The following is a 22,780-nucleotide window of genomic DNA, read 5'->3' as shown; positions in this document are numbered from 1 at the left end:
CCCTGGTGACCCCAAATGACCTTTGACCTCCACCAAAACAATAGGCTTTTTGCACTCAAGTGGTACCACTACACACCAAATATGAAATTGGTCTGACCTTCCCTTCTTGAGATATCGTGTTTACAAGCTGGGCGTCACAAATGCACTCACACACACACCAGATACACACATACATATCCCATACGCCATCATGAATGCAAAGGTTACGATTTGCATCAAAACCAACCAGGCACTTTACTGCCACCTTCTAGCTCTGAAGTATTTTTATTTTTCTAATTTACATTCCACAATGTGTGGAATTCATTTGGAATATCAGTACCTCCATGAAATACTTCCCAATTATTTTAAATTAGCAATCTTTACTTTGGGGTGGGGCGTATACTAATGACTTTAATAAAAAAAAAAAAACTTCTCTTAGTATCAAGTACATCTCTTGTATACAATTCAGTGTAAATGCAAGTCAGCTACTTAACACTCCAATGGGACAGCAAAACCCCCATATAAACCACAATGGAATAACTTAAGAAACACTGTAGTACTGGATGCTGCATCCTCACTTTGATTGTATCAAGATATAAATGTAATACAATGGAGCAATAAATACGTGTCATGATACCTTACGTCTGTACTGGAGTTTATGAGATTAATGTCGTTAGGTTGTAGGCATGGCAACCACTTTTCCAATTCCTCAATCCAAGGATATTTCATGGACGAGGGAAGAACGACGAGAAGAGGCCACTCGGAACGGTAGTAATATGCCACCGAAATAGCTTGTATTGTCTTACCGAGACCCATCTGTTTCAACAAATCATTTTAAAATCGTAAATAACAATAAAGAGGTTGTTTATTGATCAATACACAAAACCATACCTTAAAATAACTGTCATAATTAAAAAATATGAAGTTTTAGTGAAAGTTCAGAAAGGATTATTGGCAATGAAGAGGGACTGACATCATTATGGCAAGTACAGTGGCTGAATCAGTCTTTTCTTTCCTGCTTATTATTTACATCATTTATGTACCCATGATGTACCCAATGACACTATAATCTATCAACGTCAACAAAATTTTTTTTTTATCCCTTTGAAGAGGATTTGAAATTTTAGAGTAAATTGAAAGTTTGACTAATGTACTATTATGACAACACAGACAAATTTCACTTATAAACTTCAGTCAATGGAGGGTATATAATATAAATTTAGGAAAAATTATAAAAAATTGAAATGGGCAGCATATCAATAAGGGGTTAATCAACGGTCTAGCGTGCCTTACTCACAGGATTAATGCACGATCGGGGGATAATGCAAGCGATGCACGAGGGCGGAGCCCGAGTGCATCCAGCGATAGCATTAACACCCGGAGTGCATTAATCATGTGAGTAACGCACGCTAGACCGTTGATTAACCCCGTTCATTCATACACTACCATTTGTGTGGGGGAAAAAATCATAAAACAAAACATTTTTGGTTACATATAACCAAAGATTTATTAAAGTGATGCCCTGTAATTTTACCGTGCGTTACTCACAGGATTAACCACGGTCAGCTGACCTGAATGGACCAATAGGATTTAGGAATCTTTACTAAGTATGAATGAACTCACATTTTATTGTCCCTTATAATTATCTGATGGTTCTGAATGATTGTCGATAGATATGGGTCATTCCATGAAGCTTAACCTACTTAGATTCCACATTGTACACAATGAGATCAGGCTGTCTTTGGTCTTGAAGTATTCATAATGAATGTTAAAATATGGTTTAACAAGGAAATAAAACTCACATTATTGTGGACATTCTTCCTTCATTATATGGATTGGGCATTCGATGAATTATGCATGAAATGTTGTGACAGAAACTATGAAGCAGTAAAATTCCTCACTAAAATAGCATATATAGAGTACATTCTTAGATATTTCATGTAAAGTCACACAATTTTTCAGTTAGTAAGACCACAATGTAACAGAATTTTATTATTTCTCATTAGGAATGAAATCACTCCTATGAAGATATAAAAACAGAAATGATACTTTACCTCATCACCAATAAGACACCTGAAAAAAAGAAGAACAAGAACTTTTTTTTAAAATTTAAATCGATGGTTGTGCAATCCTACATTTACCAGTATAATTAAGAGGATAGATTTTCCTAAATGTATGTATGGCAAAAGCTATGCTAAATATATAAGGCTTTATTAAATTTGAGCCAAATAAAATTATTTATTGAGGCTCTTTGGATAATATAATGCTCAAATCAAAGTACAGTAAGTAGTCAATAGAACTGCTCTATTAAGGAATTTGAAATGGTTGTATCACAAAAACATGATTTAATTAAACAAAAAGGTTGGAATAAAACGGCACATTTTGCCTTATGACCATCATGTGTTGCATTTATTATCATAATAAGTATATGTGGTGTGTAGCATAAGATATTCAAGCCTTACTTGTTGTCTAATCTAGTCAGAAGTCAACACAGATATAGGAGTGAGTATTCATGAAATCACCAGGAACTAGTACCATCATAGTGTATGCCAGTAATACGGTAACTATGGGGTTTACCTCATCTGTACTCTGTTGTCCAATTATATTGTTTCTCCATCTATTTTGAACTCATAACTTATCAGAAATGATCCTGAGGTTAACCTTGAGTCATTAAATCATGGCTTAAGAAATCAGCATTTGATTGTATTGACTGATAAATATTGGTATCATATGGGATTATTGATGATTACTGCAGCATTTTTGTTTTCATTTATTGTCTTCATTTATTTATTGTCTTCATTTTTTATTGTCTTCATTTATTTTTCCCAGTTTCAAATACTGTACTCTGTATGTAGGTTATTTACTGAACAGTGATGATTCACACAAATGTGATGTGGAAATGTTGAAACTGAAAGTATGTAGGCCTAACTGTTACTGGCCTGTCATGTTTTTTTATGTACAGGTAATCTACATAACTCACAGCACATGTTATAAAAATAGAAGGTAAAGGAATTGATTCTATGAGTAAACAAGTTGAAAGCCTCTTGGTGCAACACTTTCAAAGTCCACCATAAACGAGCTGTCATGTTATAAATCAAGCAAAATTTCCAGTCCAATATGCACTGGCCATACATGAAAGCTAGCACAAGAGTAACCGGTTACGCGAGACATGCCCTTTCTCATTTCTGCAAACAACAAGCCAAGCGACAATGCAAGTGCATGTTTATTGCGAAAGCATTACCTTCCCTGTTTTCCGATAGCATACTGAACTCCTTTTCGTTGAAATGGAAGTAATTTATTACGTAGACTCTTCGGCAAGAATTCGAAGTCGTCTTCGTCCATTTGTTTTCTTTTTCTTTTGGCCTTTAAACAAGTTTTATGGCCATTACGGTATTCAGAATAACGTCCAGTTTGTAGAATAAAATCGGCTAAAATGGCGGTATCATATACACCCTATAATACCCACCGACTGTTTTGCGTAATAATGTGGCCCTCTAGACTAATGTCACTAGGGTACATGAAAGTCCGAGGAATGTCTCCGAAAATTGGGGACACTGTCACATAAGGGTAGATATATAGCGAATGGAAGGATTTGTGGGAGGGGGAGGGGAGGGGCGTCGTGTGTAATATTTGTAATAAATTCATTCTATATGGTAATTGACCAGTTTTCAGACTATTGTGTATTTCAGTCGATGTCTTTCAATCACACAGTCAACCACTGCCAAATTGCCATCACCATCCGTCAGAAACATGGGTGAGGCTATACAACGAACAGAATAACTGTTGCCAGTGGACGAACCTTACCAAGTGAGTCGGAGATCGTGGAAATGAGAGTTGTGTAAAATATTGACTGTTCATTCAGCTAATGTTATAGTAGGCAGGTATAGGGGATGCAGGTTTGCAACAGATAATGGCCCACAGATATTCCATCCACTGAGCTGTGAACTTAACCACAGACAGACCAAGTTAAAAGCAAATTAACGTAAGGATCGTGGGCAGATGATCATTGATGAAACCGACGCCATGCCCACTGGCGATTATTCATAACTACAGATTTTTATCAGTAGACGTCTGCCTTAGTTAATCAATTTATCTTTATTTCCATTTTCCTGAGGAGATATACTGGTTGTTACAACGCAGTGCAATTCTGTATGAGTATAAACTTAGGCTGGTTTTTGTCGCCGTTGAGAATTCACACAATGTGCTATACGGTCGTATACATGTGAAAATCTGATAGTTTATGATTATTCATAAACATGAACTTGCATAATTCAAATAAAAACCGCATCATCCCTGGCAAATTCCGTTCTTATAGAAATACGTCCAAATTTAGTCCAAAAAGAAAGACATGTTATCACTATAGTTCCGCGCATTGAGCTACGCAATGTATAAATGTAAATCAAATATAATCAAACCAAAGAAGGAATAGGCCATCAGCTGAAGCTCAAAATGTGGCTGTAAAATCAGTTTCGTTCCAGCAACACCGGGTCTAGACTTTTAATGCATTTTTGGGTAGTTTAATGCATCACAAACATTATATCAAAAGTTCTCCAAAAAATTTCCTGCAGTATTTTTGTAACGCACCCTTGAAATTGGGTATGTTATGTAGACATTACGTGCTACGATGCTATGTATTAGGAACACATGTGCTAACGTTAGATTTGGTACAGTGGTGCATACATACCACTCTTTTCTTATATGTTTAATTACGACTGATATATTTTTTTTGTATAATAGTTGGGTCAGGTTTACAAGAATGGTGGAAGAGGATTCTGGTCTAAGGGTCAGTGAGGGTTGTTTTCAGACATTACAAGTTGTGCCCTCCCCCCCCCCCCCCCACCTCCATTTTCGCCAAAATGGTAAAAAATCACATTTTCAACTTTGAAATATGAAATACAATTTTTGCACATTATAACTTAAGGGTTTTAATTATAAAAATGTACCACTTTTAATAAACTCAGATATAATGCTTTGTAATAAATCAAATATTTTTAGATTTTCCCCGTATGTTATGAATGCATTTCGTCTGTGCATGTATGCGTAAATACACACATATAATGAAAAGTTCCTCTCCATAATTGTTACTCCCCATCCAAACTGTTTTACACATGTGACCCCCTCCGCCTCTACTTTACATGTAGCTAACTCCCTAGTTACAGTGAGATGTACCAATGCCCCAAGACCAGTGAGTTATTTCTTTTGTATAAATCAATATATAAGTTGGCACACTAAGACATCATGGCATATCGTAGATGTGAAATAAAGTTAGTCGGTATATATCCGTTACCTTAGTACTCTTTCTGCAGTCTTCTGCAAAACTAGGTACTTTCTCCATGTTACGGAAACGACATGTTTATAATTCGTATTCCTGCAAAAAATGTTTCCAAGAGAGTTAACGTATAAAAGAAAAGATCGACAAGGTTTCGAATGGTATTTTGAATAATAATAGTTCTATATTCTACAAATAATATGAATAATAAAGGTGAATGGTACAAATAAGTGAATAATGAAGACAGTTAACTTAAGCCCCAGATAGAAAGAAATAATGTATCTATTAAGACTGGGTCGATACACTCAATGGTGTAGTAGAGCTGGGCCTTTGCGATGATTCAAGATACAGGTTCTTCATCAAAAGGCGCGGCGAGGAATTAATAAGTGATTAAAAGTTCATCCAAGGACAGTTGTACTAGTTATAACAGGATCCACTTCAATTCACTGCATGGAAGTCAGATATGGTATGGAAAAGGGAAAGTCCATTCCGTAGTAGAGGTGAAGATAATTAGATGAAATAAAAGTCACTAAAGACTTGAATATCCTTCAGTCAAAACTTGAACAGATGCACAAAACGTGGTAATAATATGAACAAAACAGGTAACGAAATGTTACGGCAAAACAAGAAAGAACCGTGATATTGGAACAGGGTCAGGGGCGATGGTTCCCCAACAACAGTATATAAATCTCTGACTGGTTTCAGGACGCGGTATTTGCGTCATCGTCTTCAGTAAATGTAGTTGTGAATATGCAAGAGGTAAAGCATGCCCATAACACCCTCCTCCCCCCTCCCCTCTCAGCAAAAAAAGGGTGATTTGAAGAAAATGTGGATATTTATCATTAGGTGTCTGGTAGGTAGGGTAATCTATGTAAAACTACCAAGAGCTAAAATGAATATATGAATAAGATCATGTTTTCTGGTTCCTTTAAACTCTGGAGAACAAAATAATGACAACATGACTTTGAAAAAGTTAACCCTCTTCACAAACTTCAAACTTGATTAAAATTTCAGACTAAGATATCAAGATTTAACACCATCACAGTTCATCCTCCAAATGATCTTCCCCTGCATCAACAATCTCAACATCTTCTTGGAAGTTGCTGCAATTTCTATATTTACATAGGTCTGTACACGGTAGTTGTGCATTCATTCAGGAACATCTTCCTTTAAGACATTTGCCGACTCTACAGCTACTGCTGACACACTGAAGCAAAACATCTGGGTCAGGTGGCTTCGTCATCCAAGTGATTATAAGGTCATCATTTTCAAGTTTCCATCCATGTCCCTCTGGTGAGAGTGCATCAATCCTTTGCTGCAATGCCCTACTGTGAATAGCAGCCTGGTTGGTGCAGCGCTTAACATGCTGGATCAGAGCATCTTTTGTTGGTGGTAAACTCTGCTCTGAAGAGGAGATGAACAGAACACCTTGTACCATGAAATTGGATATTTTTGAGTCTCACATTTTATGATGGGGTACCAATATAATCACAATTCAGCTAGAAATATTTACTTTAATAATTTCAATGGAAAAATTAACCTGATATTGCATCTCAAAGCGTTTAGAGAATTTTTTAATTTTCCTTGGGGGAGGACCCCCATATTCCAAAAGTCCTAGATCCACCCCTGAACACTCAATGAACCACACATTGAAGAGAGTACTTTACATTTCAAGATCTGTATGTCTTCCTTGTCAAGAATTGTATCTAGTTTCTTCAACATAGAGAGTGGTACCTCACTTCAATGGCAACACGGTCTTTTCCTCTAATATTCATAAAATCTGGGCTCATCTTTTTTTCCGCTCTGCTGCTTGTCGAAGCAATACTTTAATAAAATGAAATAAAAAAAGCAAATTGTTTTGCATTTTCTGTTGATCAAAATGTAAGTTTGAACAAATAAGAACTAAGACAATTTTATTTATATACCATGCGATCTGTTCATCTTCTATGGACAAACAAAGACACATTCAAATTTTGCAAAACAGTGTCATGCAAAAAAGAATTAAAACAGGCTTTTTTTGACAGTACAGTACATTATCTCTTAATGTTATGGTTTAAATTATACAATGGTAGATTATATCTGTTACTAATAATAAAGGAGACAGATACTTGTTCATTTTGGTAAAGCTAGACAGGCTGACCATAAGACCTTGCAAACCTAACCTTATTGCACCTTCGTTACACTTATTTTTCTAACTAATATAATATCTCTATCATTCAAATAAAGGGCCACAGTAAGGAAACTATGAAGCCTGTATTTAACACTTAGGCTAGTGCCCCAGATGGAGAATTTGAAACAAATTTCCGTTCCTACCACCTTATAACAAAACAAATCAGATGACCATGCCACTACTTATATTATGTTCAGGTCCAACACTGTGCCCTTTGACTTGGATTCTATCCCTCAAGAGCTACTGACCTTGCATTATGCAACTTCTCTTAACACTTCAACTATGCCACAGAAGTACAAGTAGAGTCGTGTAGTATGCTTAGGCTTACCTCCATCGAAAGTCTCTGCCTGCTGCAGCTTGTCCTGCACCCGTTTGCAACGCCGAGTAACGTATTGTTTCTTTTCCCACATATAATAAATTGAACAGGCAATACTTGCTTCTGCTTGGTTTCCTCGATCTTTTCCGTCAATTCTTCGTTTAAAATCATATGGGGTCTCCTCTGGAACTGTCCGTTTTCTTGCAGCAATGTGCTTGCTATCAATGAACCGCCTGTAACACTTATCGTGGAACCCCATCATACTATGCTGTTGAACACACGCTTGATCGTAGTAGGCCATGGAGTAATCAGTAGTACGGCGATATCACTGTCTCCGCCGTTGAGATTAAGCCAATCTTTAGCGCAGGAAGTAACTTTAGTCCATCGTTTATTCGTCAGTGCCTTGACTGCTTCAAATTTTACAGATTCAATGTGCACTAAGCACTGTAGATTTCCGTGTGTCGGAGACTGACAAACGCCCGTGGGAGCCGCCATGTTTGTTGTTTTCTACAAAGATTGCACACAGAACTCATGGCTCATTGGACAATTCATATCACATGGTACAGATATCTCACTGGCGCACAACTTTTGAACGTTAAACGGCAGGTTTCTTAACATACGCAATAAAAAATATAGTTCGATCTTTCGAGCGGAATTGCAAAAAAACTGCAGGAAAGTACATGGAGAACTTTTGGATCATTAATCTTAGTTAATTTATGTATTCAATGCTGTAGAGAAATTTTAGACCCGCAGTTGCTGGAACGAAACAAGCGAATTTCGACCTTCAGCTGATGGCCTAGAAATAGTTTTATTCGGCATCCAAATTCAAATACCTTTCCGCTACATTTTTTACCGTATACTATGTATGTCCTAGCCCTCTATACATTTTCGACCCGTTACTCTTATATCACTATCACGTATAGCGGAATATTCCCAAGACTTGCTTCCACGTGACTACATGAACTAAAACCACAAAACGTGACACAACTTAGTTAAGATAGTTTATTAAACAAATATGCATGTCTCTTTAGAAGTCCTTTGAATGAACCTCATATCGCGTGTCAATCACATGATTATGTGTATCTTCATGCTGATCATGCTTTCATGATCATCATGTGCGCCAGTGTCACAAACGTTTGAACCTGTACAGCTCATAGCGCAGACTATCATTTTCGGTAAGTAAGTTTGATATTCTCCCTTTCTAGGCTGTATATACATAATTAAAGACGAGTATAAATATTTTGGTTTGAGCAAAGTTACAAATGTTATCGATACAGCCACATACGTTCTGCACGTGTCGCTATACAATTTACGTCGATGTGCAAAGTTCGTTTGTTATTCAACTTGGGCTATTGATAGTGTACAAACGTCAATCATTCACTAAATCCGAGATTGTGTAATATTTTAATCAACGGCAAGCTTATGATCCTAATGAAGGAAAATATTGTACTTAATCTGCGATTTTAAGTTATCCGGAATGCATATCGACCACAGTGCACCACGTCCACGTGTCCCCCGGGGGACTTCCCATAGGGTGCAGCCACGAACCGGCGCTCTAAACTATATTAAACAGTTATCTCGCAGGTCCTCATTAATACACCTGGGTGAAGTGAGGCAATCAATTTAAAGTGCAGGCTTGCTCAAGGTCTCAACGTAATGATCTGGCCACTACTCTAACCTCCAATCCTTAGATCACAAGTCCAATTAGTACCTTCAAGGTAGAGTGCTGTCGTATTTCCAAATGTAAGCAAGTTTGCTATTGTTGAAAATGTCATCGTATATAGCTCCATGATTAAACTAATTCGATAGTTTAAATTAATACTGACATGCAAAGTCCACGCTAAAAAACCGATCCGCGTGGACCGTCAGCAGGGGCGTATCCAGGATTTTCTAACCCGGGGGGCGCAAAATACTATCTAAGCGGAGCGCCACCATCTTGGCGATGTCTTGGCGTTTTTCTTCTGCTCCCTCCTTTTCTCCCTTTCTACTTTTTCTCTTTTTTTCTTTTCCCTTCCTTCCTCTCCTTCCTCTTCATTTCCCCCTCTTTTTTCCCTTTTTTCTCTTTTCTTTTTCTCTCCTCTTTTTCTTACCCGGGGGGGCGCACGCCCCAACGCCTCTCCCTGGATACACGCCTGAGAGTGTATGTTCAGCTGGCATTCACCAGCCAGCCATGTAGATGATGAAGGGGGCTAGTAGTCCCAATATTGTGATATTGTGATATGTTGTGGGCGGAGGTCATATATTCGTTTGAGTTCACCAGGGGTCAAATTGTGGAAACCATTGTTTATCACTATATTTTAACAAGGACAGATGTCATATTTAGTATTTTGATGTATCACATTTAGTACAAGAAGCCAGTTGTTGAGGTCAATGGTCATTTCAGGACAGCCTGTGTCATTGTGAGTTAATGTTTGTCACATCACACTGCTTTTCACTGTATTACTAAGATCAAAATGACATCTAATGATCACTGTTTTATCTTTGTAACCATAACTTTGAAACAGCTTTGAACAAGGGCGTAGGAACCGGGGGGCTGGGGGCGCCAGCCCCCTCCAGTGAAAAATATGGAGGGGCGGAAGTATCATTCCGCCCCCCGCTTCGCAAGTCAGAAAACCCCTTTTTCATTTCCAAATGAGAAAAAAATCTCATTTGGAGCACCAAATTGCATCTAAGGCCAGGTGAAAATGCAAAATTATTTACAAACTGGAGTGGGTGTTGAAGTGTGCTATATTGCACCAAATTGCATCTGAGGCCACCTGGAAATGCAAAAAAAAATCAAAAAAGGGGGCACCCCCTCCCCTTAGACCCCTCCCCAGGCCGGCCATCAGTCTTCAGCCCCCCCACTCAAAAGTACCTTCCTACGCCACTGGCTTTGAACAATGAAAGGATCTAATTGAAATGGAGTTATATTGTGAGAATTACCGTATACACACAGTCTCTATATAAATTACAAAGCCACTATCGTTTATGCCGATATGACGAATAGCAGCAACCAATCAAAGCATTGGCTTCATATGATTTGCTTTAAACAAGAAGATATTCATTGTATGTGTGGCTAAATGTGTAAGACTGCATTGACTCCTTACATAAGTACTCATTCTGGACACTCAAAGAGTAAACTTCAGAAATCAGGGGCGTAGCGAGCGGGGGGGGGGGGGGTGTGGGGGGGTGTCACACCCCCCAATAATTTGGTCGCTGTCGGCAAATTTTGGGTCTGTCGGCAAAAGGAGAAAAGGTGAAGAGAGCGGAAGGGGAAGAAAGAAGGAAAGCTGAATAGAGAAAAAGGAAAACGGGAGCTTCTTCCGTGCCAAATTTGACTTAAAATATGCACCAGATTGCATCTAAGGACGTTTCAAAACTAAAAATTTTCCAAAGGGGGAGGGGTAGACCCCCTACCCTTAGACCCCTCCCCCATTACAGTCACCACTTCCAGATCCGTCGGCAAATCAAATTTGACTTAAAATATGCACCAGATTGCATCTAAGGACGTTTCAAAACTAAAAATTTTCCAAAGGGGAGGGGGACACCTCCTCCCCTTAGACCCCCTCCCCCATTTCAGTCACCACTTCCAGATCCGCCGGCAAATCAAATTTGACTTAAAATATACACCAGATTGCATCTAAGGACGTTTCAAAACTAAAAATTTTCCAAAGGGGAGGGGGACACCTCCTCCCCTTAGACCCCTCCCCCATTTCAGTCACCACTTCCAGATCCGCCGGCAAATCAAATTTGACTTAAAATATACACCAGATTGCATCTAAGGACGTTTCAAAACTAAAAATTTTCCAAAGGGGAGGGGGACACCCCCTCCCCTTAGACCCCTCCCCCATTTCAGTCACCACTTCCAGATCCGCCGGCAAATCAAATTTGACTTAAAATATACACCAGATTGCATCTAAGGACGTTTCAAAACTAAAAATTTTCCAAAGGGGAGGGGTAGACCCCCTACCCTTAGACCCCTCCCCCATTTCAGTCACCACTTCCAGATCCGCCGGCATATCAAATTTGACTTAAAATATGCACCAGATTGCATCTAAGGACGTTTCAAAACTAAAAATTTTCCAAAGGGGAGGGGGACACCCCCTCCCCTTAGACCCCTCCCCCATTTCAGTCACCACTTCCAGATCCGTCGGCAAATCAAATTCTCCACACCCCCCCCCAACAAAAACCCCTTCGCTACGCCCCTGTCAGAAATAAGAGATCTGCCAAGCAAGATGATATACCAAATTGGAATTGGTCTAAAGTCCGAGTGCAGAAAACTGGACACGAGTACTATAAATGTGTGGGTATTACACATTTCTTTGTGGGGATACTGTACGGGTGGGATCTACATACGTGTTTGTTGCCACATTGTTCAGTTCAGTGGTGTTGTTATTGTTTGTTGTGTGGGGCAATCAATCTTGTAAAGCTTTATACAACAGACACATCACTACCTGTGATTCATTGATTAACGGTAAACTGTAACCGTGGGTGCTTTTTTGTTTTTTAAATTATGTGATGCAACTTACCCTGCAGGTAGAAACAATTAAACACAAGAACACTGTGATACAACAAATTTGAACACATTGTTAGTAACAGATCATGAAGCCACAAATGAAAGTATGAGTTCATGTATAAGAATTCAAAATAATAACAATTTTGGAAGCTAGGAAAGTTTTAATGAAAATGGTTACACATCTCTAAAAGAGTAATGGTGTTCCGTTATAACAATTCCTCATTCATATAAACAATTAATAGACATGCCGTTTTACCTGCAACTTTAAACCAGGGAGTTGAAAAAAATATTCATCTGTTTGCACAAATCGTATATACAGGGAGTTGTTATGTTAATGCTATCGCTGGATGCACTCGGGCTCCGCCCTCGTGCATCGCTTGCATTATCCCCCGATCGTGCATTAATCCTGTGAGTAACGCACGCTAGACCGTTGATTAATCCCTTATTAAATCAAATCATTTAAGATACCATTTTGAATAAAAAAATATGCTCTGGATAGAAATGAATTTGTGATAATTTTAACCCAATATTATGTTGGTGCTATTGCACGATGTCATAGAAGTATGATGCTTTCATCGGTTTGAGTGCATGTGTGTGTATGTGTGTTTGCATACATGTGTACGTGTGTATGTATGTTTGTGTGAACGCTCGCGTACTCGTACTTCAAGTCTGCGTGCGTTTTAAAGAATAATCCTTCTTTCGGGGTTTCTGCAATCCCTCTTGCGTTCTTGATAAATGTAATGTGAAAGGTCGCGGACTTATGGTGACCTGAGATTTCCGACTAAGTTATAATATCCGCTCTATCCAGTTGTAATTTGGCTGGTATTTTTGAACGTGCAGTAGGCGTGAGGTATACCATGGAGCTGTTTATAGCTCCATGGGTATACCTACGTTGTGTTTGTTCAAATGTCAGGCCGGGCCTTTCTTAACAGAAACACTACCTAACGAAGCTATACGTAAACACATTTTATTTTTCTTCGCACCGATTCGACCAACACTGCATAAAAGTCATCGTTAAGTTCGTGAGACTAGAACAAACTGAATGACAGTCCACTTAAATCTAATAAACTATAATTCATTGTACGCCAAACTCACAGGTTTTTGAAGAGGCCAAAAAAACGGTAATTTATGATTACTTCGAAACGGATGATTTTGGACTCGGTTGCTACGGCAGTTACTAAAAGGCTAGAACCCTTACGTATGGCCTAGCATATCATGACGTTACATTAGCCTATACGCATATACCTTCCTAGGTGTTAAGACCTAATATTAAATGCCTTCGATGTTGGATTAGCCTCAAATACGACATCAGCAGTAAAACAGTGACTAGCAAGATCGTTCGCTCATCCATTTGAAATGTTTGTAAGAAATTTGAATCTGGGTTAACTTGTAATGAATATAGTAAAACGGATTGGTTTGAAATTTGAATACAGTATATACCGTTTACGTTTATGCGCAGTGGTGTATGCAGTAGAACCTACCAAAATAGTACAGCACTATGGCGGGCAATCAGTCTCAAATTGTGGGGAATCGACTTATACCGAATTAAATCGACATATACCAATTTCCTTCGACATATACTAGTTTCCAGCAGCTTAAATTGACTTCTACCGATTTAAATCGACATATACCAGTTTAATTCTACATATCATCGATCTAAATCGACATATACAATTTAAATCGATGATAAGTAAAATAAATCGGTATATGTCAATTTAAATCGACATATACCAGTTTAAATCGATGATATGTCGAATTAAATCGGTATATGTCAATTTAAATCGACATATACCAATTTAATTCGACTTATACCAGTTTAAATCGACATATTTAAATCGACATATACCAATTTAAAACGATGATATGTAAAATAAATCGGTATATGTCAATTTAAATCGACATCTACTAGTTTAAATCGATGATATGTCGAATTAAATCGGTAGAAGTCAATTGCCTTGGACTTATACCAGTTTCTAGCAACTCAAATTGACATATACCTAATTAAATCGACATATCATCGATATAGCTCATTAACATATTCCAAATTCCGATTTTGGTGATGATTGACATGTGAAGATACATCACGTGCAGTCACCTGACAAGGCGGGCGAATAATTAAATAGTTCCAAATTTACCAAGCTAGCAAAGGTGTTCATCATGATTATGTCAATGGTAATCAGGGGCGTATCCAGGATTTTTTAACCGGGGGGGGGGGGGGGGGGGGCGCGAATTACTATCTTAGCGGAGCGCCACCGCAGCGTACAAGATAATTTCTGGTTTTGATACCCCCCCCCCCCCCCAGATCACCGGAAATGGCACTTCTCGGGCTTGAAATGACCAACCAGATGTACACTTCTGCCTGAGAACCAAGAATTTCCCAATAGTTTTTTTCATCCATAACCTTTTTGAAGATGTCACCAGTCACACATCATGTTCGACCTCACCGCATCTTCTGTGGATCATTGCTTTTTGTAGGTGATTCTTCGTCGCGGCCCACAATACCCGTAAGCCCCACTTTCAAGGTTTTAAGCCCATTATTTGTTCAGAATTTGAAAATTCACAAATTCTCGTGAATAAATTCACTTCAAAACATACCCATATTGTTGCACAAACTTTCATCTGAGGACAACCAATACAGGAAAACCTTCAACCCCTAACAAACCGGTAAAAATTGCAAGGAGGGAATAATGATGAAGAATGGTGGTCAGGGAATTTTCGAAAATTCAGACACAGTTAATTTATTGATGTACATCTATTAAAACCTCTTATAACGGCTACTAAAAATCTTCGTTGAAGGAAATGAAGAAATACCAGATATTTCCGAAACCGAACACTACACATATCTACAGTTGGAGGCTGTTCATCCCGGAGCGCCATTTTCTTGCTCACTGATATGATGTGATATCTGCTGTTTGCTTTAAAAATTCGAATAGTTGAAAGGAGACAGAAATAAGTAACTATTATCTGTTTATTGTGTAATGCTCCACCCGGGTGTAACGATGAGCCTGGCGGGCTCCTGGCCCAAAGGGGCCCCTATCAGGAGGTCTAAGCAAGGGCGTCCTCAGAAATGTTTACAGGGGGGGGGGGGAGTCAGTAGGTCATAAAGGTGTAACACACTACTTGATACTATCTAAGCGGAGCCCCACCATCGGTTGGCGCGGAGCGCACAACGATTTCTTTGCCAAAAAATACTCCTAGATCGTCGGAAAAGACACTTCCCGTTCAAGTTGCATTTACACATCGGTTATTTTGAGATCTCATGTCTTAGGATTTTGACTTTCAATAATTTCAGTAATGCATTATGGGTCCGTATGCAATGAACATAACTAGAGAACTGTCGGTTGGGGGAAATCATTGAAATGTCAAATGCTTAACTTTTATTTTCATTTGTGATTTTCCAGGGGGAGTGGGCAAGTGCCCCCCTATACTGTATGGATTAAAATGGAGACTACAAATACAGTAATCAAACCTTAGCATAAACCTAATTTCGGCTGAAACTTTGTCTCCATCTAAGCCTAATTTCCCGTGCTTTTTTACTTACCAGATACACCGAAGGCATCTTTATTCTTACCTTTTATATTATATTTATATGAAAGCCCTGCCTTCTTTTTCAAATGAACGCAGTTTCAAGTCTGTTGGGTGGTGGGTTATTGTTTTAGAATTTTTCAAAAAATCATATGTCCCGATGTTGTACTCAGTACATCATTGGATGGAATTGGGTTTTAAATAATATACTTCGTTTTCGATTATAATAATAAATAACATAACTAGCTCGACACAGACATTAATACCCAATGAGCCCATGATCATGATGTCCGTATTCCATATCACGTGAAAATATGTATATTGTCTTGTTCAGTCTTTGCATGAGTTTTTCTTTCCCAGTAAAACGGGCCCTCCCTATCCAAATAGGTATACCCTTTTTCTGTGCTTCAGTATAGCGGGGCCCCCTTTTGGTCGGGGCCACCTGGTTAGCACGGTCTGAGCCCATAGGAGTTAGGCTACTTTGCCCCACATTCTTTTCATTTCGAAAGACGCACAGTTTCAAGTTCATTACACACTGAAGGCTTCGATTCTTTATCTGCCTTCAGTTAAGGGAAGATTTTAGGATTTTCATCCCTATCGCTAGATATTGCTAGATATCCATACAGTACAGTGCCCTTGGGATTTCTTGGATTTTTCGGGGCCTGATCTTGGGAAATTGCAAAGTCGGAAGTGGTCACACTCTATGTAGGTCAGTTGCACGACCTCTAAACGTCACTATAGTCCAGTCAATCTATGACAAAAAATGGCTCAACCTTAAACAAATTGCAACAGAATGTTTTTTAGCAGTTTTAGACTGATAAGTGTCTTATAAACATCATATCCAAAATCGACATTGATCCTGACTGTCTAACCCAACCAAAATGGCGTCTTTATACAAAATGGCGGCGGGTTTATTTTTTCAATAAATATTCTAATATATTGCCATTAAAGACATTAATTACAATAAAAGCATAATCAAATCATACGGCGGTACCTTTAAATAGTGAACAATGGTTGTAAATTAGATAGTAAAGAATCCGACAGTGAGGGCGCTTTCCATATCGCCATGTGATCATAAGTTAAGAGAGGACTATGTACGTGCAGGTTTATGTTTTCTAACTTCTTCCTTATTTAATTAATTTATGATTTTAGGTGAACAATGTTTACATAACTTTAGCGTGGGCATAAGAGTATTGATCAAAAACGTACTTGCCTGGCAAATAGTATGAAAACATGTGACTCTCCTTTGACATCACATTGTATGGGCATCTCTTGATTTACAAAACAAGGGATTTGATCACTAAAACTGAAATTTAACTTCTTTACACATTGCCATTTTTTGTAAATAAGCAGCGAATACTATGCATTTGCAATCGAGCTAAACTTGCAGTGCCCACATCGCTTCCTGTAGCCAATTAGTACTTTCTAACCGAGCGGCGATTCGTTTTGTGACTTGCTTTTTTTGGGGGGGGGGGGGAGGGTGGGGTGGGATAACTATAGAACGGTGGTAGAGAGTAACATTTATTTTTTTATTTTTGTGGGTCGCGGGGTGACAAAATTGTAACAATTTATACATTTTTTCAGTGTGCTCCCTCTCTTTTTAGTCGGGCATGCCCCCTACTCCCCTCTTTATTAAAAACGAATTGTCATATATTGAGGGATATTGATTTGATTGAGGAAACGAACAAATTGGCGTGCTGAATCTTTTAGATGACTTTCGTGATGAAAAGAACCGTGCCCATCAAGGGTCCTAACATTATGATCCACATTGTCCGCAACGTATTGCACAAAATGTTCTGCACCAATCGGTGGCATATGGATTCCTTGGCATGCCGCTGGGCTCGATTCATACCTTTGAACTTCAGAATACGAAGAACAGAATCCCAGTTTATTCAAAGTATCTATTAGGAACCGAGATCCAAAATGGTGATGCATTTGTATTCCTAATGCAATTTGTAGAGGAGCCATCAAAACCCTGGGTCGTGCAGCTTGGATGAGGGCGTGTTCAATTGAAGATACTTTCACATCATTCTCTTTTCCAACCATAATAGTGTTTAAGAGTAGTTTCAAACTGTCAGGAATAAACTTTAGATTTTGTTCAGTTGACGACACACTTGATGAGGATGGATATCTCAAATGCGATGCTTCTATTTGCTTTATATCACTTTTGATAAGTTTTGCAGCAGCCTCTACTATAAACAACTTCTCGGAAAATGCGTCTTGATGCCGTGGTCTCTTTGAAAATTCTTGCAAAATTGACCATACTGTGTTTGTGAATGTTACAACGTTTGGTTTGCCGTTAACCTCAGTTATCAAAATTGTATCGCCAAAGTGATCTTGTAGCCTTTTCCTCATGTATACAGTGCTATAAGGGTTCGTACAAAACTCTCTCATTTTTTCGACTAGATCGGTTAGAGTAGCTTGTACTTCGTCATTTTCTTTCAAATATTCCGCAACTCTGATAAATGCGGCTGCTTGATGTTCATCTTCGGGGTTCGTTTACTCTTAGAATTACCTTGAAAAAACTTTGGAAGCTGCTTATGTGTTCTGAAATTAACGCTGCATGCCTGGTGATAGATTGCATCTGCAGCATGTAAATCGCTCACAAGTGAAAATCTGGCTTTCACCTGTTTAGCCCATTCGTCATCTTGGCCGCGGTCGTCACATGCCGACTCAATTTTCCTTTGAAATTCAAAAGTTTTGACGGGGTAGGCCTGATGACCTTTTTTACTGTTCACTTCAGCATTTTGTCCACAAAAAAAGCAGTGTTCACCAAACAAAAACTGTTCAGTTTGTGAACGTAATTTACGCTTTAAACCGCATTCTACATTTGGTTTCAAATCGCTAATAATGGATCGTTTATTGCAATATGGTTTACGACATTTTTTGGTGAACCCTCTGTCCAACAGATATGGTAAGTTCATCACCACGTTCTTGGCTTGCCTCAATAATACCTTGAACACCCTTCTTTCGCAATGTCACGTCAGGGTCGCAGTCAGTTTCAAAAGAAATCTGACAGATGACGCACACGTCCATCTCATAAAGAAAATAATAAATACAAAAATGTACAATGAAGATATATGTGCAGGTTTACTTTACTTAGTTCACTAGGTTACTGATAGAGCATGAAGGTAGGGATACAACCTAATGACACCCCACACCCCGTAAAGAGCAAATAGTGAAAAGCATACGACGACACAGTCACGTTTGTTTATCTTAAGCGACATTTTCAAAAGTATGCAATTATGTTGCAAAGTTTACAAAGATTGTATCTTAATCATCGATGAAAATGCGGTTGTTATCTAAAGAATCCGAATGAATAATGGTTTGGTTAATAGTAATGTATGAAAAATGAAACTTAATGTGGATCAATAAAGAAAATCCATGATTTCTTCATTTTTCCAGCAATTTGTACGTAATTACTAATGGTACGTAAAGGCATCCGTAGCTACAAAATTTTCGAAATCTCGGCATAAGCCTAACCTTTGCTTTCGAGTGCAACCCTGACTACGCCTGTTTTAATCGCTTTTTTTTATTTGCAAGTTTTATATACTTTATGGTTTTACAGCTGTTTTAACGAATGCAGTTAGACTTATTGGAATATATTACGTCCTTTATCGACCGTTCATTCGCTTATAACATTAGGCCTAACGTTATGCTAGCCTATACGTTCGTATTTCGTGCGAAACTAGCCAGACTGCATTTGTAAATGGTAATTGGGGGTTAGGTTTCTTTGTAACCTTGTGGTAAATTAAAATATACACCAGCAAATGTTCTATTTGCATGGAGTTCGAATTTAGAAAAGGTCCAAGTCTAAATGTAACTAGGCCTCCAATGTCAGTGATATAGGCTACATCAGTACATGTATTTTGTGTGTAATACCAGCCTAACACCAGTTTAGCGAAGCTATTCTTTCGATTATTTTCTTTCTTTTTGTGCTATATTCAATTGATTTTACACTACAGAAACGCAATGGCTATTACGTATAACAAAAATGTACATCTATTCCTAACCTGAACATTCCACGCAGATAACAGATAGCAAAGACTCAAAAACGTTACATCCTTGCTCAAGTCAAAGGTTTTCGTGACCGAGCGTGCGCGAGTGTAAGCAGTAGGCTGTAGCCACGGCAACGGCTATATAATTGTTTACTGTAGCTGATAAGAAGCATTAGTAAAATCGACACAACCGTCTCTTTTTCTAGCCAAAATTTCGGAAATTGGCAAATGTCGATTTTTAGTATGTTACTAAGACGAATTTATTCTATCAATTTGCGTTGAAATAACTTCTGTTGCAATTTGTTTAAGGTTAAATCATAGATTGACTGGACTATAAGCATTGTTCACCCGCTGTACCTTTGAACGGATTACGTGCGGTACAAATACATGTTTACAATATCTTGAACTAACACACGTTACATGTACTATGCAACATGTAATACAAATGTAGACTTAACTATACGTGGCCTCAACGGAACTCTTTTACATGAGCGGTGTATAGTAGCACATTGTATGTATTCACGCCATAGCAAACCTTCATGAAAGTAGATGTAGTTTGCGCAACACTGGTGAACGTGCAGTACATATGTCGTAAATTGGATTATTTTATACAGAATGGCAATGAGAAGTTTCATATACAGGGATATGAAAGTTCGTAAACATTTCAATCGCCTAATTCTCGACAGCTGTAAACAGTACGGGTTTCGCATGGTAGCTTCCACACGGTGAGTTAATGAATGTAACTGTTTCCTCGATCGGCAACGTTTGTTTCAGATAAGTGAAACCAGAGCTATAGTGAATCGACTGGGTGGTAGACTGCGGTTGGAAGAGTGCATTTGCGCAAAAAAAAATATTGAGGTCTTGGTGATTTGCGGGTGCATAACCCGCATAACCATTATCCTATAGCAATTGTTCACAAATTGTTGAAATTGGTAGGATTTTGTTTAATAAAAAGTAAGTATGTACAATCTTACGTTAGACCCTGAACTAGATACATAGACACAAAGCCCAGCCCTCTGTATTGTTCACTATGCAAAATTTTGATTAGAACGAAATGTAGGGACCCCTGTGGAGCAGGTACTCCGAGTTGGAGGGCACCAATGATTTATTGAGGGGCACCACTAATTGAAGGAGGGGCACAATACTCATGTGCATGTTACTTGTGAACTTCTTGTTCACATGATAGTGGGACAAATTAAGGGGTAAGGGTGGGAGAACGCTAGTCTGAAAGTGGAGGGTGCACCCGGCCCCTAGGACCCAGCCTGCATGCCTACCGGTCAGTGTCGGGAGAGGGGTTACTTTTAAAATTGAGCATACATCTTAGATAAAAGCTCGGTGAACGATAAAGACTGATATATACACTGCCAAGACACGTTGAGGTAAGATATTTCCTTGAACATTTTTATGGAACATTTTTACAATGGATCATATTACTGTACATACTTGCAATGCAACACCGCACCATCATTTGTTAGCAGTCTGCCACGGTTCATTGTGGTCTACTTACAAGTGTAGTGGAGTGTAACTTTGTATTTGTTCTGTTATTTGGTTCTGTGCACCCTCATAGCGACGACTTTAGCAAGTCCAATGCTTTTGTAAACTATTGTAGACTATTGTGCAGTCATGTGGTTTTAGTTTATGTCATAAGTTAGCGTAGCTTGGCAGTTTTCCTCTTATGTTCATCATGGCAGGTTCTTGCTAGGCCTAGTTATTGGTGTAGCAAAAGGATTTTAACCCCTGGTCGACATCGCGAGAGGTCCTACGGGGAATGATAAGATTGTTTTATTTTATAGAATAGACACTTTTTTTTCTTGGAAAAGTTGTCTTTGTTCAGTCAGGGAATTGCTGGTAAATGAAGTCTTATATAATTAGGCCTATGTTGTATAGATAGCCATAAACATACCCGAGGTTGGAGTCGAAGAGCCAATTAGGGATTTCTAAAGGAGAGGAATTTTTAAGTACTGCATGATTGTGGAGAGGGACGGTTTCGATTGTTTGGGAATGGAGTGGTTGCTATACTTCTTGTTTTTAATAAGTCGGACATTATCGGAATTGTTTGTTTTGTTCTTTATATCAAAATAAAATAAAACTGTTAGCAAACTGCTTATACACTAGAGAGCCTGTGTAATAGAATGTGTAAAAGTAAGTTGGCCTGACGTTTCGATCCTAGCAGGATCTTCTTCAGAGGAGCCTCTGAAGAAGATCCTGCTAGGATCGAAACGTCAGGCATGCGTAGTTCTCGAGGTTGTTTTTGTTTAACTTGGTATTGAATTCTTCAAGTAGTGTGAAAATATATTTTGTGTTTCCTGCACGGAGAACGTGCGAAGTAGCAATATAGGCTAGGAAGGGATTTTGAGTGCAAGTCGAAAAGCTGTGATGTGGAATCTGTTTAAAATTTGCTTACTGGGATTAGAAATGGTAAGCAGGGAGATGCTCCCGTAACTGAGAATCGGTTTTACTTTTGGTTTATAGATTTGGATAATGGTTTTCGGAGGGAAGTTATATTTGTGTGAAAGGATTTGAATGGATTTAAGGTGGGAGCAGCAGCGTCCTGCAGTTCTGTTACAGTGCAGATTAAACGATAATTTGCTAGCGAAAGTTGTACCGAGGGAGGTTGCATTGGGAGTAGCAGTGATTGAGGTGTTGAAAAGAATAATTTTGGAAATATTGTTACGGTATTTTGTGTTTTTGGTTTCGATGATAATCGTAACCTATGCATTCATGATGGCGTATGTGTGTGTGTGTGTGTGTTTTTGGCGCCCAGCTTGTAAACACGATATCTCAAGAAGGGAATGTCAGACCAATTTGATATTTGGTGTGTAGAAGTAACACATTAAGTACAAGAAGCCTATTGTTTTTGTGGGGGTCAAAGGTCATTTGGGGTCACCAGGGATCAAATTATGAAAACCTTGTAATCACGATATCTCAAGAAGGGAAGGTCAGATCAACTTCATACTTAGTGTGTAGAAGTACCACATTAAGTACAAGAAGCATATTGTTATTGGTGGAGGTCAAAGGTCATCTGGGG

General features: G+C 38.6%; 3 protein-coding genes across 8 annotated transcripts in view; 1 reads left to right on the top strand and 2 right to left on the bottom strand.

Annotated features, from left to right (window-relative positions):
* Nucleotides 1–19,954, bottom strand: part of LOC139966108 (DNA annealing helicase and endonuclease ZRANB3-like) — a 48,615-nt gene extending 28,661 nt beyond the window's left edge. The window contains exons 1-3 of one of the 3 annotated variants that reach the window (XM_071968807.1): nt 19,768–19,954; nt 2,034–2,052; nt 617–795 (exon numbers count right to left, since the gene is read on the bottom strand). In XM_071968807.1, coding sequence (XP_071824908.1) covers nt 617–795; nt 2,034–2,052; nt 19,768–19,775 — 206 coding nt within the window. In that variant the 5' untranslated portion in view covers nt 19,776–19,954. Of the gene's footprint in view, nt 1–616; nt 796–2,033; nt 2,053–3,220; nt 4,787–19,767 lie in introns of those variants that run through there. The other 2 variants (XM_071968806.1, XM_071968808.1) reach the window with 2 other exon arrangements.
* Nucleotides 5,408–8,255, bottom strand: LOC139966112 (uncharacterized). Its single transcript, XM_071968818.1, has 2 exons — nt 7,747–8,255; nt 5,408–6,652 (listed from the first exon to the last, which is right to left on the bottom strand). The coding sequence occupies exons 1-2, from the start codon at nt 8,033–8,035 to the stop codon at nt 6,402–6,404; spliced, it is 540 nt and encodes a 179-aa protein (XP_071824919.1). The 5' UTR covers nt 8,036–8,255; the 3' UTR covers nt 5,408–6,401.
* Nucleotides 8,752–22,780, top strand: part of LOC139966110 (cysteine sulfinic acid decarboxylase-like) — a 28,810-nt gene continuing 14,781 nt past the window's right edge. For 2 of the 4 annotated variants that reach the window (XM_071968811.1, XM_071968810.1), the window contains exon 1: nt 20,230–20,477. In XM_071968811.1, coding sequence (XP_071824912.1) covers nt 20,368–20,477 — 110 coding nt within the window. In that variant the 5' untranslated portion in view covers nt 20,230–20,367. Of the gene's footprint in view, nt 8,910–20,229; nt 20,478–22,780 lie in introns of those variants that run through there. The other 2 variants (XM_071968813.1, XM_071968814.1) reach the window with 2 other exon arrangements.

The sequence above is a fragment of the Apostichopus japonicus genome, chromosome 4, assembly GCF_037975245.1.
Source record: "Apostichopus japonicus isolate 1M-3 chromosome 4, ASM3797524v1, whole genome shotgun sequence".
In the NCBI taxonomy this organism is placed as follows: domain Eukaryota; kingdom Metazoa; phylum Echinodermata; class Holothuroidea; order Aspidochirotida; family Stichopodidae; genus Apostichopus; species Apostichopus japonicus.
The sequence above is the reverse complement of the archived record's forward strand: the minus strand, read 5'-3'. Positions and strand labels throughout refer to the sequence as shown.